The sequence below is a fragment of the Gopherus flavomarginatus genome, chromosome 1 (genome assembly GCF_025201925.1).
Source record: "Gopherus flavomarginatus isolate rGopFla2 chromosome 1, rGopFla2.mat.asm, whole genome shotgun sequence".
Taxonomy (NCBI): domain Eukaryota; kingdom Metazoa; phylum Chordata; order Testudines; family Testudinidae; genus Gopherus; species Gopherus flavomarginatus.
Genome location: NC_066617.1, coordinates 215,836,328 through 215,853,505, shown reverse-complemented (window position 1 = coordinate 215,853,505; position 17,178 = coordinate 215,836,328). Strand labels below are relative to the sequence as shown.

General features: G+C 40.4%; 1 protein-coding gene across 1 annotated transcript in view; it reads left to right on the top strand.

Annotated features, from left to right (window-relative positions):
* Positions 1-4,394: 4,394 nt before the first annotated feature.
* Positions 4,395-17,178, top strand: part of OTC (ornithine transcarbamylase) — a 41,470-nt gene continuing 28,686 nt past the window's right edge. Inside the window, exons 1-3 of the mRNA XM_050936694.1 lie at positions 4,395-4,548; positions 9,295-9,433; positions 10,040-10,121. Coding sequence (XP_050792651.1) covers positions 4,472-4,548; positions 9,295-9,433; positions 10,040-10,121 — 298 coding nt within the window. The 5' untranslated portion in view covers positions 4,395-4,471. The remainder of the gene's footprint in view (positions 4,549-9,294; positions 9,434-10,039; positions 10,122-17,178) is intronic.

The window sequence follows — 17,178 nt, the reverse complement described above, 5'->3', positions numbered from 1 at the left end:
GGTCATCAAGGAAAACTTCATACATTATCACATGTTACTGTAGACAAAAAGAGATAGGGAGCAGACACACATGGTAAATAATGCGACTCATAACCGGCTCTGTTCAATATCTTCATCAACGATTTAGATGTTGGCATAGAAAGTATGCTTATTAAGTTTGCGGATGATACCAAACTGGGAGGGATTGCAACTGCTTTGGAGGACAGGATCAAAATTCAAAATGATCTGGACAAATTGGAGAAATGGTCTGAGGTAAACCGGATGAAGTTCAATAAAGATAAATGCAAAGTGCTCCACTTAGGAAGGAACAATCAGTTTCACACATACAGAATGAGAAGAGACTGTGTAGGAAGGAGTATGGCAGAAAGAGATCTAGGGGTCATAGTGGACCACAAGCTTAATATGAGTCAACAGTGTGATACTGTTGCAAAAAAAGCAAACGTGATTCTGGGATGCATTAACAGGTGTGTTGTAAACAAGACACGAGAAGTCATTCTTCCGCTTTACTCTGCGCTGGTTAGGCCTCAACTGGAGTATTGTGTCCAGTTCTGGGCACCGCATTTCAAGAAAGATGTGGAGAAATTGGAGAGGGTCCAGAGAAGAGCAACAAGAATGATTAAAGGTCTTGAGAACATGACCTATGAAGGAAGGCTGAAGGAACTGGGTTTGTTTAGTTTGGAAAAGAGAAGACTGAGAGGGAACATGATAGCAGTTTTCAGGTATCTAAAAGGGTGTCATCAGGAGGAGGGAGAAAACTTGTTCACCTTAGCCTCCAATGATAAAACAAGAAGCAATGGGCTTAAACTGCAGCAAGGGAGATTTAGGTTGGACATTAGGAAAAAGTTCCTAACTGTCAGGGTAGTTAAACACTGGAATAGATTGCCTAGGGAAGTTGTGGAATCTCCATCTCTGGAGATATTTAAGAGTAGGTTAGATAAATGTCTATTAGGGATGGTCTAGACAGTATTTGGTCCTGCCATGAGGGCAGGGGACTGGACTCGATGACCTTTCGATGTCCCTTCCAGTCCTAAAGTCTATGAGTCTATGAGTCTATAACGTTGCCTGATCATCAAAGAGGTCAGATGACAGGGTACAAAGAACTAAGTTTCAGTGGTTTCTGGAGTGATCAGAATCCAGACTGGTTCTTGTTCATAGCTGACTAGTGCATAATATGTACGCACATACTCAGCACTGCCAAACCCTAGTATTCACTAATCATGAGGTATCCCAAAAGCATGAGATTGCAAAATATATATATTTATATTTTCACATTCTTTTTACTTGCTTTATAATTCCTGAACTTTCACGGTGTACCTAGGGCATATTTTTAAGCTTTTCTCCATAGTCATGTGGGTTACAATCTTACTTTAAAAAAAATGAATGCTGAAATTTTCACATAATCTCCTGACTCCAGGAGCTGGGCTTTAAGTAAAAGACTAACTATCATGAAATTTGCAATAAAATCATGGGAGTTGGCAACAGTGCATATTGTATTCAGCTGTAACTAGTACGGTGCCTTGCTTAAAGAAAAATATAGTAATCTGTACTCTAAAAGTGCGTGTACAGTATCTGGAACAAGCAGGTCCTGGCCCGTAACTAAGGCTGCTAGATTCTACTGCAATATAAATAATATAATAAAAAGATGTGTTTGCTGGTCATTCTGCTTTCATTTCAGTATTTTTTAAAAAGTAATAGTTAAAGGGGAAGCCTAGTGACAAAGTAGTTTTGTCAAGGAAACAAATATTTTTATACTTTATTATATTATTAATTATTATATTTTATTATTACACATTACCTGATTGCACCTAAGGATTTTGTGGTTCCCAAATGAGTCAGATTCTGGGCAGAATCAAGGGTCTTCGATTCAGTTAGATTCAATTCAACAAGGCTTTATTCAATGTGCACAAAGGGAGAGCCCCTGGTACAAAAATCAGCCAGAGTCCCTCCAGCGAGGAGCCCCTCCCATTGCTATTTGATAGCACATGGCACTTACATAACAAGCTACATAACACAAACCTCTAACCAATCATATTTAACCTTTCCATACATGGATTTGTTCATCACATGCTTATACATCTTCACTCCACATGTTGATCGCACCCCTCTCCCCTGGGCCTTTTCTAGAATGTTCCTAGGGTGGTGAGCCACAGCATGCTTCTTTCTCCATACATACCTAGTAAATCACATTTTATTTAAAATGAACACGAGCATACCCTTCAGCTGCTATATTTGTATTCAAGGCCAAACTGAAATACTCTTGTCACTATTGAGCTTGGAACTGGTGCAGCTGTAGTCCTGCCATTGATTTCAGTGAACTTTGGACTGGGCCCTTTTATTGCCAGTTCACATTGCATTCTATAGCTGTAAAATACTGCTGCCAAATGCTGAGGGAACAAATGACTGTATGTATACGAGCCTTAATTTTCCGTCTGTGGTATTAATACACCCTCCCCCCAACCTCCATCACTGTAGCATCTGAGTACTTCATAATCATTAAAGTCTTTATTTAGCCTCACAACACCCTTATGAGGTAGAGAAGTATTATTATCTCCACTTCCCAGATGAGGATCTGAGAAATTAATGGCCAGATTTTCAAAGGTATTTAGGTGCCTAATGACAGAGAGAGGTGTCTAATGGGATTTTTAGAAATTCTTAAGAAGGTTGGGTGTCTAACTCTCATTTTATTTCAATAGGAGTTAAGCACCTAATCAGCTTAGGTACTTTGAACATCTAGCCCCAAATTGGGTTGCCAAGGTCACACAGGAGATCAGTAGCAGAGTAGGCAATTGAATCCAGCAGGTCTCTCAAGTCCCAGCCTAACCCCCCTAACCACTGCACCATTCTGCCTCTTTCATTAAATTATTTTCTCTGCTGTCAGCAATACTTCACTATGATAGGGCAAAGAAATAAAGCAGATTTTCCTTGCAAAAACACTTTAGCAATTTATAGAGCATTGCCCCAACTAGGTTGGGCATATGACATGTCCACTTGCCTCCTCTATAGAGAATATCAAAGAAACAGTGAGAGACAAGGTTGGTGAGGTGATATCTTTTATTGGCCCAACTTCTGTTGTTTAAGGACGAGCTTTTGAGCTACACAGAGCTTCTTCAGCATTTTACCCTCCAACAGAAGTTGGTCCAATAAAAGATTTATTTCACTCACCTTGTTTCTCTAATATTCTGGGACCAACAGGCTAGAACAACACTGTACATAAAGAAACCTATAGGCCATTAAATAAAAAGACATTTTTCTTGTTGATTACTTAGGAAGCTTTAGAAAGGTTTGGACTAGTTTATGGGATCATTACAAAATAATAAACAAATGTGATCATGAAAAACAGAAAATTGGAACAAGATTAAAAAACAAAGAAATGAGGATCAATTCTTCTTCTAAAGTCAATGGAAAAATGCCCATTATTTTCAGTTGAGTCAGGATAAAACCAAAGTTGCCAAGAATATATGAAGCTTCTAGGTGAATTTCTGAATGTAGCAGATAAAAAAATGTGATCAGAGGAGCACATTTTTCAGTACCATAATTCACCAAGTATAGGGGGACCATATATCCCGTTTTTGGTCAGGACGGTCCATTTTTTAAGCCCTGTCCCGACCATCCCAACTTTTTTTGGCAAAAGTGGGCATTTGTCCCATTTGCTTTTGCCAACTTGATCAGCTGGCAAGAGCAAACAGAATGCCCACTTTTGCCAAAAAAGTATGGTGTGGAGGAATGTGCGGGGTGAGGGGAGGTGAGTGGCAATGCCAGCTCCATCCAGGCAGGGCTCAAACTAGTGATGATCATGCCCCAGCCTCATGAGGGGTGAGAGGGTGGCGGCCAGGGCTCAGGTGAGCAGCTTGGGCCAGCCATGCAGGTGGGGAGGGGGGCACCTTGGGCTAGCCCCATGCAGTGTCCCATTTTCCCTTTAGGAAATATGGTTACCCTAACCAAATATTGTAAGCAGCTTAAGATGAAGGGGTAAATTTCTAGAGACAAACAAAATGATTAAACTCTTTAACCTCATTGGGAATCTTACATGTAGAGTATCGCCGTGGCACAACTGAAAAGTTTACTCCTAAAAGGCAAACAATTTTAGAATACATAAAAAGAAATTTAGCTCCTCCACATTCTTCTTAGTTTTATCTGCCATCTTACTCTCATGTACAAATTTCTAATAGCATGGTATTGTTAAGAAATAATATTGATACATACTGCCATAATGTAATGCTCCCTCATGCAAATACACAATGAGTTGGGCAACTGACCTTGTGAGAAACATCTATCTGTAGAATCTGAATAAGGGGAGATTCAACCTCAGCTCTGAGCTGGCTCAAATTTCACAACTAGGAAAATGCAAGATAAGGTCGCCTCATCATAATACTACCTTTGCTCTCTCTCTGAAGCATAAGGCATTCTCTGCTTCGTGTAACTTCAGATCAGTTGACTTCCAGGATTAAGGCAACTTTCATTCTAAAAGAAAATGCTCTTCAATTTGAGGAACCTGCTCAATGCTGCAACTTTAAGAAAGAGCAGCAAGCAACTGGTGCAACATTTTCGGTAAGTGTATCATTTATATTTGTCCTTCCGTTAGCAACATTGAATCATAAACCTGGAAACTAAAGTAATGAGTTCTGTAGAGAAATCAGTACCTCAGCTAAAGGCCTCCTTCAGCGTTCTTAGAGCTGTTTTGCCCTTTGTTTTCAGGCAGCAGACTGTAATTGCACATGAGACTGGAGGGTTTTTATCCTTTCACTTTTCAGTCCTTGTGGAATCAGGTTACATTCTTTGCAAATAGTTAGCAGCACACACTGAAATATTTTTTTTCTTAAATTCAATTAATCTCTGGACGTACCATCATCATGTATCATTAACATCCAATCACATATCTGAATATAATGTAAGGGACTGTAATTTCTACAGACAAGTATTTTGATCAAATACTGAAGGGGAAAATTCTCCTTTCACAGCTTCAGGGTGAATTTCAGCTTTAGTGTTCTGCTCTCTCTCCATATAATCCATGCATGCAGGAAGAGCATAATACCAGGGTCAAGACTAAATCTGGAGAGCTGAGAGCAGCACTTTGCTGTAATTGTTTCAACAGTGTAGATTTGGCATCTCGTGTGGGCCTCTGAAAAATACATCTATGACAATATTTAATTACACTGTTTTCAATCATTGTCACAACCTGAGGAACAAGTTAAAATTAGAGACAGGGCTTAACTCTGAATCATTGAGATCTTTGGGTGTTTTGACATTGACTCCAATGGGAACAGGCTGTAACAAGTTTTAAGTGTTCAAAAACTGTATGCAAGGGTTACATATGCACAGATCCTATTAAACCATAAAAGACATTTTCATTTGTCTTCTTTCTCCTTTGGACCAGTTTGAAAATATTTTCTGAGCTCTCTGATTTATTCGTCCCCTCATATGAAGGATGCCATGTAGTAGTCCAGCTTTGCATATGCATTGCTGGTGACTAGCAAAATTTTGCTTTGGTTAGCAAACTTGATATGGAAGTCATTATGGGGAAATAACTATAGTGGCTCCCCTTTCTTAAATGTGGCCACCTATCTTAATTGGGCTCTCTATGCTATTTTTACAGACTCACTTTTTGAGCCATAACTACCTTCTAAATCGGATTATAAGGGAGACTATGTTAACACAACCATTACAAACATAAGATATCACCATAAGCTCGGATCAATGCCAGCTAACCAAATGATGGTTTAGAGCGCAAGGAAGTCAACCAGTTATTATAATGATTGAAGGAAATTGCCATTACCATTTGAAGAGAGAAAAACTATTTGGCTTATGATTTTTCACATTACACTTTAATTTTGCTTCCCTGTATACCAACTGCCACTAGTATTTATTTGGTCAGTAATGCCTCATTTGAAAAGACATTGGCAGCCCTGAAAGGAACACTACACATTGCTGAAGACCATAGCTAATAAATCTCGGAAAGCAGTATTGGGTCATGCAGAATTTGAATGAAATTTATTTAGGGCTGGAAACAATAAAATGTTAGAGACAACTCAGTGAGGGAGAGTGGAGTGACTGAGCAGCAAGAGGTTGCAGAGCCATTGAAGTAGAACTAATGCATGGGCCCCAAAGTCTGGTGACATTTAACATTAGGCTTAAGAAGATCTGGGAGTTAAATATTTGAATATTTCCATTTGCTCCCCAGAGCCATTCAGAAAAAAGCAAACAAACAAACAAAACCCATGCTATCTCTTTATGTTCCAATCAGCTCAGTGACCTGCTCACCCTGCCCTAATCTAAAAAAAGAGAAACAATTAAGAAACAAAGTTTCCTTACAGTATATATCCATAAAAGTTAGAAGCAGAATCACATTTAAGCTGTTATTTATCTGCCTTGCTATTTTATTTTTCATGAGACTGAGCCTTCATTGGATAGTTTTCAAAAAGTCAAATCTGCTCTTCAGCATCAGGGTATATATCAGTGTGTATCTTGTAAAATCAGCTAGAGCACTTGAACATACATGCAAGTCAGGGATTTTGCTGGTTATACCATAACCTGTATTGGTTGCAAAGATAGCACTGAGTGCTTTGTGTGAGTTTTAGTTGTTTTCTCAGTTGTTCAATTTGAAATTTTATTTTATTGTTTTATTGTTATAGTATTTTATTTTTAAGTTTTGCTAGACAAAGTTATAAATAGATCTTGTTAGCTCACAAAACCTATCCCTTCAGAAATATCTCACTAAGACCAACAGAACATATAGATTTAAAAATTAGGATCTACTAGTCTGTTAACAAATACTGTGAACTTCAAAGAGCCAGATTTCCAAAGGGATTTAAGCATCTAGATATATGGCTAGGCATCTAGTGGGATTTACAAAATCTCCTAACCATGAGAGTTAGGTGCTTTTGTATATTGCACTAGATGACTATTAGAGCTAGCAGGAAAATGGAATTTCTCTCTGAGTGGGAAATTTCCATGTTTTGGAGTGAACAAAATTGTTCCAAGTCAGGGCAATGTCAAAAAAATAAAAAATATTCTGGAGAGGATAATTCTAAAAAATTCCTTTCTGGGAGAACCAGAAATGGGAGCTTTCAGCCTGCTCCTGGCTGCATGACTGCCAGGGCAGCTGCCTCTTTTACAGTTTCCTGACTACTCAGAGAGCTGTCGGCTTGCAGAGTTAGGACGCTCCAGGTGGCAGCTGCCCATCAGGCTGGGGAGCCTGGGCTAGCAGGAAACTAGGCAGGCTGGTTTCTATGGAAAGTTTCAATGGGCTTAGTACCTCCCACAGAATGTTTGTACAAAGCAGCATTTTCTGGAGGAAAAGTTCTGTCAGAAAATTTTCAACCGGCTCTACTACACATGTCTTTAGGAACCATCTTTGTAAACCTGGCTCAGAGCTACTAAAATACAGCTAATAGATGTTTGTTACTAAGAAAATGTAAAATAATTATGGGTGAGGTTTCCAAAAGTGCTCCAGGTTGGCCTTTCTCTGCTCCCACGGAAGTCAGTTAGTGTTTTACCATTGACTTTGCACAGTTATACCAATGCTTATGAAAATTCCATCCTATACAACCCGTCAGTGTCAGATTTAAAAAATAATATGGGCTACTCTAGGGTGACCATACGTCCTGTTTAGGCTGGGACAGTTCCTTTTTTAAGCCCTGTCAGTTGGCAAGAGCAAATGGGACAAATGCCCCGTTTTGCCAAAAAAGTGGGGTGCACCTGAACGTGTGAGGGGACAAGCGGTGATGCCAGCCCTATATATGGGGGAGGCAGGGCTCAAGCGAGCAGCCACACCAGCCCCAGCCTTGCACAGAGGGGGCAGACAGGGCTTGCAAACAGAGATGCCAGCCTTGTGTGGGTATGGGTGCTCGGGCCAGCCCCATGTGGAGGGAGTACGGGGACTTGGGCGAATGGCTCAGGACAGACCCATGGGGGTTGGAGGGCACTCAGGCTAACCCCACATGGAGTCCCATTTTTTCTTTGGTAAATACTGTCATAAGGCTACTTGTGTGTTCCATGTCCTGCCTATGCCAGGGGGATTGTAGAAAAAGAGTCCCACCATTTTGACATGATGGTAAAGGCAGCAGAAGCCACCACAGCTTCATTAGGCACTGGTGCTCCCACTCAGCTCAACTGCTAGTAGCACTCCTGGGAATTTTTTTTCTGCAATTCCTAGCCTCAAAGACTTGTCAGCTGGAAGCAGTTGCAACTGAGCATTGGCTTGAAGCTGAACTCAGGAATGAACTGGAGTTGGAGGTATTTGCAAATAAAACCCCACCAACTCCATTCATTTATTACTTTATTCTTCTTGGTGTTTTGACTCTGATCTAATTAAAGTCACTGCAGTTAATGAGAAAGACATACTTGGCTTAGGACCTTCTAAACTTTAGTACTAGTGAAATGCAAGTTGTGTTACAATAAAGAGAGTTGCAGATATAATCAGTCTCTGTTTAGCAGAGAAAGAGTTAAATTACATATCAGTCTCCATTATTTGGTTTAAGGTTAAAGAAATATTGGCTTAACTTGGCTGTTTGATCAAGTCATATGCCATTTAAGATAACATGAACTTTGCAGTGTCACTTCGGTGGGAGACTATAAACATTCCATTTCATCAATGAGCCCTCAGTCCTACCCCCTCATCAAATATTGAGCAATGAGCTGCTGGATTCTTTAATTGGCAATATCAGTTTCTGGAAATGAATTTGAAATGTGTATGAGTGGGTCACAAAGCAAACATTATTTATATCCATAGGAGCAGTCCTGGGCCAGCACCCCAGAGTTGGGATTGGGAAAAAGAGCACAGGGAGCCATCTTGCCCCGATTCTTTGCACTCCTGTTCAAAACAAGCTACAATGCAGCCTTAAGTGTTTAACCAGACCCTGAGTGGTTTTCTACATTAGAGTTTATTTGATTATATAACCCAGATTCAAATATTAGAAGTTACAAGGACAAAAAATCAGTTTCATGGATGATAATAAGAGAGATGGTTACAATGGTGAGCAATATAGCGAACAGTGCAGTGTTGTGGCTGTGGGAGATAGGGTGAGCAGATGTTCTAATTTTATAGAGACAGTCCCGATTTTGGGGGCTTTTTCTTATGTAGGCACCTATTACCCTCCACCCTCATCCCGATTTTTTACACTTGCTATCTGGTCACCCTAGTGTGAGATGAAAAGTCACAAACTAATTATCACAGGCCATGAAGGTTATCTTGCTGCATCAAATGATGGTAGTGAAAGAAGGTTAGCTGGTTGTATGTTAGCTTTAGCATGCGTAACAAATTAATACCCAATGACAAAGAGCCTGTTTTTGGTGTAGGTCTGGGCAACCAACTCAAACTAATGTTAATCTGAAAGGTCGTGACCTCCTAACTCTGCAAAATTACACAGCAGAAGAAATAAAGTATTTGCTATGGACAGCATCAGATTTGAAACAAAGAATAAAGGACAAGGGAGAGGTATGTAAAATTTCAATTAAAATCCACTTTGCTTGTTCAGTCACTCAGCTCACCAAATCAAGATTCTCATACAAGATAACGTGAATCAGCAACTAAACTGGCTTGTCCTAAACAACCACTTCAACCCTTAATTAGTGTAAATTGTATACATCAAATGAAGGGCCAGCCAGTAAAAGGCAAAATGTTGTTTTTTGGATGCAGTAGGGGATTTATGCTGTTCAAAAGTGTATACCCCTTATCTAATTCCCAGTTATTGGGTAGTCCCAATGATTTCACTTGGGCTACATGCAGAAGTAAAGGTTTACAGGAATAGGAGCATTATTCTGTATGTAGTGTAGGAGCAAGATAAGAATCGGAGATCTCTTTCATTTATTTAAAACAACAAAACAAAAACAAAAATGAAGATGCTTTTTGCCCCTAGAACTTTCTGTTTCTCCCAAACGCTTCCCAATGCTAATGACGGCTTTGGAGGGCCAGGGGATTAGAAACGATACAGTGAGTGCTTTTATTATTAATTTCCTGCGACCATTAAACTGTGAAGCAAATGTTAGATGATGGATAATGAGTGAACAATTTTCCAAATCCCTTTCTGTTCTTATTTTTCAGTATTTGCCTTTGTTGCAAGGAAAATCTTTAGCCATGATTTTTGAGAAAAGAAGTACCCGAACAAGATTATCCACAGAAACAGGTAAATCTAGACAAAACCATGTTATAATAAATATTTTCTCTGCAGAGTACATTTGTCCATATCATGAAACCATTACTTAATCATGTAGTTAGCAGTTTCTACGTAGAGACATGGGAGGTTGGAAAGCAGCAAGGATGAAAGTCAAGTCTGAGGAGAATGGCAGTTTACTCGACAGTGTGAGCTGTATCTTGTTCCATTATGCCTCATTAATACTACAGGCACAGCTCTTTGACCACTAAAATCCCCCAGGGTGAACTCTAAACAAGTTAGAACTGAAATAAAACAACATGAAAACCTTCTGCTTTCGGATGTAAGTTTCATGCCATATTAGCTAGCTGTACACTTTCCCCTCACTCATTTTAGCAAGTAACACCAATTGAATTCTGCACAGGCTGTCATAACTAACATCTTTCTAATTTATTATGCATGACTGTCGTCAATCTCAAGGCTTGTCTACATGGAAACTTAGTATGCAGTAAGCCAGGATGTGAACGCAAGCCTGCCATATGTTAAGTCGCCATGTAGACCCTGCTCTTGTGCACTACAGGTTCTGTAGTGTGCTTTGACATACTGTTGTTTGACACAGCGGTATGCCAGAGCACAATATGGAATTTTTAGTGAGTGGCAGCAAGGTCCCTACAACTAGTTAGTGTGCAGAAAGCTAGTGCACTGTCCATTCACACACTGGCTTGCTGCACACTCAGGATCCATTTAGACAAGCCCTCAGAGTATGTATTTAGACCGAGAATCATAACAACATCTTGATTTAAATTAGAGAAAAAAGAAAAAACCCATGACTACCTCTAGAGAAACAAGCTTGGGATGGGATGGAAAAATGGGGATATTGGTCTAATAATACCAGGCACTGTAGACGTGGATGCTAAAAGAATAAACATCTACATAATTCTGTTCATATACGTAGAAGATGCTTACATGTTTGCAGGATTGGGACCATAATATTTTTGCACAGACCCAACCATTCTATCTTTGCATCCAAGAAATCATTTAGGATTGGTGTCCTCTTTATGAAGACATTTATACCCACTAGGTGGGGAAATCTTTTCTCTTCCCACATTTACACTGAAGTAAACTGTACCAGGCCCAACCTCCCTCAAGTAGAATTGTCCCATGTAAGGGACAGGTAACTTTGTGAGGCCTCTCTCACTGAGTTTCATCCAGATTCTCTGTAAGAAGCAAGGGAGAACACAGGAAGAAGGAACAGACTGTTCTGCTCTCAAGTCTGAAGATTGCCCCAATATACATATGACCCTTAAGTAATTTGTGGTGCCACAGGTGTCCACATGGAGGTCCTGTGTCTTCCTGCTGGCTCCATGCCCCTCTCTAATCCTCCTTCCAGATCATGATCAGCATAGCTTCAGAGGGGTTTCAGCCCCTGACCAATGTACCGACAACTCCCTTTAAGGTCAGCCGTCCCCCTTATACATCAGACCTGCTAGAGCCATCTAGTGTTGGTCTCCTGCACTCGTGCACCAGGCATGTTTCAGACTGTTCTCTGCACTCCCTCCTCCATCTAGCACAGATACAGGCATCGTGTTGTCCTTTGCTTCTAAGATCTGGCTTCTACAGCAGATTCAAGTATTCCCCCTCCCTCCACCTCCACAGTAATTCTGTACATCCCAGCTGCTATTTAAGGTGAAAAAGCAGCTTCCTCTGAAATCATAACAAAATGCCTCACACTCCTGTGTTGTGAAATAAATTCATTTCCTAACAATTTTCTAAAGCATAAGTGAGTCCTACAATGGTTATTTGCAAGACTTCAGAGGCACACATTATCTCTAATGGCATTTCTCAGGCACAAATCACCCTGAGGTCTTGGAAAAGGTCACGTGTGTCCCAAGTCTTTGATAATCTGTCCTCATGGATTTGCATAAGCAAACATTGCAACACTCCATGAAGTTGGTAGACAATTGAGCTGGAAATGACTGTGTTTCACTATTGCACAGTGCAATATCTAAGAGAAAACTGGTGTGTTAACATTGTGGAATTGTTAAAAAAATAAAATAAAATAAAAATTCTTCCATTCTCATATTTTTAAAGAACTCAGTTCTTGAAAAATAAATACATGTTAATTTGCAGTGCTGTATGAGAGCATATTTTATATTTGTAGTTCTTCCAACATGTATTATTTCTAACTCAATATTCTGATAGGATTTGAAATGTAATGGAGAAATGGTGTTCTTTTGAACAAATACAATCTTGACGTTAATTTGATATGGAAGATTTCTAGTACATGTATTATTTTAGCATGTTATTAAGATTAAAACTATTAGTGTAAGTTAAGAATCGTCAGTAACTTTCAGCGTTTGTAAAATAAACCTATTTTTTCAGAGCCTACCAAATGTATTACTATAACTTCCTATTACTGTGGGAAATGTCATCTGTTTGCCGTCACAGTCCCATGCTCATTCTATGTAAACATACACATCATCCGTGTATGTTGAAAAAAGGGCATTCCACATGGTCATATATTGTCCGTAAAATAAAGTTTCCCCTCTGTCGTGATATAAAGGTGAATGCCATTCTATGTTTCCATTATATCTGGCATAAATCATGCCACCTCTCAATCATGCCTTGCCTCCCCAGTTGTAACTGCACTTAAATATCAATGAGGTATTGATAGTAAATAAGGCCATTCTACAGACACTGAAATGTGGACAATATGCTGCAAGTTTGAAATAGGGGAGGGATACACAAATAATACTCAAAGTTGATGGTAACTTCAGATATATTCTTTCATGTCATGAGACCCAGGGCCTGATTCCTCTATAGTGGAATTCCACTATTGACTACAAAGCCGTTACTCCCAGTTCACACCACTGTGAAAGAAAAGTGAGGTCCATAATGGTATAAACACACACCATGTACATATATTCACACAAGTTACATCATTTTATATCATCCTAATGGCTGAGTGAAACATATCAGGGAATACACTACTTGGCATTTAGAGTGCCAAGTAGTGGATACTGTCTAAACTGGCTATACTACCAAGGTAGATTACTCTGATACCTTATTATCCTCTTCCAAAGCTATCCTTAAAAAACAGTCATTAGGTTTCAGACTGCAGCCCTTAGGAATGTTCCCCTAATTGCTGTTAAGTAGAGCTTTTAATTTTTAAATCTTTAAAATGCATTTTTTACGCTACATGCCAAATTCTGTCAGGCAGTGGCAGCCAACTCACAGTCAGAAGTGGAAGAGCAATGAGGGAATTGGTCACTCAGAGAGACTATTCCTCAGGCCCTCCATGAGAGGAGTAAGCTGTTGGGGTCTGTGGGTGAGGATCTCAGCCCATGACTCAACAATGATAGGCATGCACAACTCTTTGCACCAATTATTCATAATCTTAGTAGAAATGGATTGCATAGGTGGACTCTGTATAAAGTAACAAAAACAATCACTGTTTTTGCAGTATATTTGCACCAGGCTGGGGAGTATTCGTACCTCTTCCACCATGTGTACTGGAATGTGGTCCATGGATGTCCAGCCTTGACTTCTCATTTTGTAACAAGCCCCGAGATAACTTCTTATAGGAGACTGTAACCAAGTGGTCATTTTACTGAGTGCCCCCTCATAGGCAGGGGTCACTTTGCAGGCACCCTACTCTGTAAGCCCCTTCTCACAGGTCCCTTAAGAACACCACATAATCTCTCTTTTGGTTAACAGCACCTCCCCCTAGGGCTGGTTTAATAACAGAAATAGTTCAAGCTGTCTTCAAAATCCCCCAAATAAAGTCCATAGCCATAACATAAAAGTCAATACAGTATTTATCCTTGTTCTTCTGCCACACACAGAACTCTTCCTCTGTCCCAGTCTACTCCACTCAAAGCTGCCAATCCCCATCTTCATTCTTCTGTCAGCACTAGCCTGTACTTTCCTACAAGCATCTTTCTTATTTCATGAACTTTCTCCCGTTCACACTATCCACCTGCTGTCCTTTATAGGGAACTACCTGATTCCACAAAGAGCTGCATCTTTAGTAATCAGGGTTGGGTAGCCCCAGGCCTTCCAACCCTTAAAGGGGCAAACCACTCTGCTAGATGTTGAGTGGTATTAAGGAGAAGGACACGTTCTGCTCTGACTTATGCTCCATGAAATCTCACCTAAGTGTATATTTTACAAAAGCCACACATGTTGCTCTGTGGACATATGCTTTGCCTCCTACACACGTCTTTGCTTCCTTTTTAAAACTGGCCACAGTGAGAAGCATATGCATGGCTTCATTACCTGTCTCTACTTTCCAGTGTGAACTCGGAGCCTCATGATAGTTGTTTTGTTTTAAATACTGATATTCACCCCAAGATCAGTCATTTGTGAAGAACAATAGTTGTGGTGTTATCCTTTTAATATTTAATATGCTTGCAAAAGCATATGCAAAAAGCTGTAGTAATGGCGGTGCCTGCATTGCTATCTGCTGGTGAGAACAAAGCTGATCTACTTTAAACTTCCTTGAGGTTTAACAAAGCAACAGTTTCCCAGCACCTTTTGGATCACAGCTTCCGAGACAAGAGGGTTTAAACTCTTCTACACTTTATGTGGCCCTGTCTTCACCCCAAATGAAAAATAATGTCAGCTTATTTCCAAAAAATGCTGTTTAAACTACTTCTTAGCATATGTGAAATGTGCCTCAAGTGGCATGTGACCAGAATTCATCACCGAATTTGGTCCACTGGTTGGATCCTTAGCTTCCTCTGCCCGGGGCCAGGTACTGACCGGGATTGTGACATGAACACTGATCCATGCTCCCCTCTAAACTACTGAAGAAGTGTTTTCTGCTCCAGAGGATAGCAAATTACTGTGATAATGCTGATCTGCCTGTGGGATGCTATGATAATACTAGGGTTTGTTTGGTTACTTCCTGTAATCAAAACAGGAGATGGGAAGACTTGCTAGATCACCCAGTCGATTCTCCTGCCAGGGAAGATCTGTTCTCTAGTGAATGAAATTTACCCCAGTGCAGCAGGAGCCTCACAGGGCCACTTAAGCCCAACTTAAACCCTTAGGCCCAGACCTTCAGCTGCACTAGAGCTAGAGTCATTGCATCTGAACAGATGAGGCATAAATATGGCTTTAAACCAGCCTTGTGCTCTCTCAAGCATATCATTTAGAACATTGTCAGAGTGGTGCTAAATTATGCCCAGGGTGATGATTTTCCCTTATGGTGGGATTGTGACATTGCACTCTATATGATTTTATGAAAATATGCTAATGTAACTGGAATAAGCTTCATGCAATAGGTCTCTTGTAAGGTATCATTACAAAGCTTATAATCTATGGTGTGTGGTCATCCTATTTGTATAAATTTATCGCTCTTGTATCAGAAACTAGAAATATGAAATATAACTCTGAGGCCCTATTATCATTTTGCAAAGTGTGGGCCATTAATGGTGGCTTGGAATCTTGATGACTCCCGTTAACCAGGACAATTGACTGCAGATGGCTGTTTTACCTGTAAGTCTTCCTGTAGATGTGTGTGTTGGCAAGTGGGTAATGAAGTTTTACAGTGACATGATCATGTCACCTGAACTGGAATCCATCTTTAAGCTGGTGTCTTTCCATTGAGAAAGAGGGGGTGGGAACCAAGAGAGGGACACAGGATTCCCGGCTTATGCAAAAGGTATATAAATTGGTGGAACAGCACAAAGAGAGGCAGCCATCATGAGGAATCCCCTAGTTACCACCTGAGCTGGGAACAAGGGCTGTACTAGGGGAGAGGACCGTGCCCAGACTTGGAAGGCGTCCAGTCTGTGAAAGAAACTTATTGAAAGATCTCTCAGGGTGAGATTTTATCTGTGCTCAATTGTTTTACTGTATTAGGCTTAGATTTGCGTGTTTTATTTTATTTTGCTTGGTAATTCACTTTGTTCTGTCTGTTACTACATGGAACCACTTAAATCCTACTTTCTGTATTTAATAAAATCACTTTTTACTTATTAATTAACCCAGAGTATGTATTAATACGGGGGGGAAGGGGGGGAAACAGCTGTGCATCTCTCTCTATCAGTGTTATAGAAGGCAAACAATTTAGGAGTTTACCCTGTATAAGCTTTATACAGGGTAAAACGGATTTATTTGGGTTTAGACCCCACTGGGAGTTGGGCATCTGAGTTTTAAAGGCAAGAACACTTCTGTAAGCTGCTTTCAGTCAAGTCTGCAGCTTTAGAGCAAGTAATTCAGACACTGGGTCTGTGTTGGAGCAGACAAGTATGTCTGGCTCAGCAAGACAGGGTGCTGGGGTCATGAGTGGGCAGCGAAAGCAGGGGCAGAATTAGTCTTGGCACATAAGTTGGCAGCTCCCAAGGGAGTTTCGGTGATCCAACCCGCCACAGGGATAATTTTCAACCAGTTCTTTAAGATAGTTGGAGCAGTGAAAAGCAGGCAGAACAGAGGCCAGGATCTGGCCCTGTCAGGGTATGATTTCCCCACTCTGAACCTTAGGGTCCAAAAGATGGGATACCTGCATGAACCCTTCTAAACTTAATTACTAGCTTAGAAATGATAGAGCTGCCACCACCCAAAAATATAGTGTTTTGGGACACCTTCTGGCCCCCAAACCCTTCCCTGGGGACCCCCAGACCCAAACCCCTTGGATCTCCAAACAAAGGGAAATAAACCATTCCCCTCCTTTCTTCCTTCCAGATTCTCCCCTCCCTGGGTTACACTGGGAGATCACTGTGATTCAAACTCCTTGAATCTTAAAACAGAGAGGAAATTCACCTTCCCCCTCCTTCTCTTCCGCTCCCAGACACTCCCTGAGAGAGAGACAGTAATCCTAACACAGAGAGAAATCAGGCTTTTTCTCTCCCCCTTCTCTCCTTTCTCCCACCAATTCCCTGGTGAGTGCAGACCCTCTCCCCTTGGGTCTCACATAAGAATAAAAAAAAATCAGATTCTTAAAAAGGAAAAGCTATTAATTAAAGAAAGAAAAAAAATAAAAATTATCTTTGTAAAATCACGATGGAAAATGTTACAGGGTCTTTCAGCTTATAGACACTAGAGAGAAACCTCCCCCCAGCACAAATACAAGTTGCAGCAAACA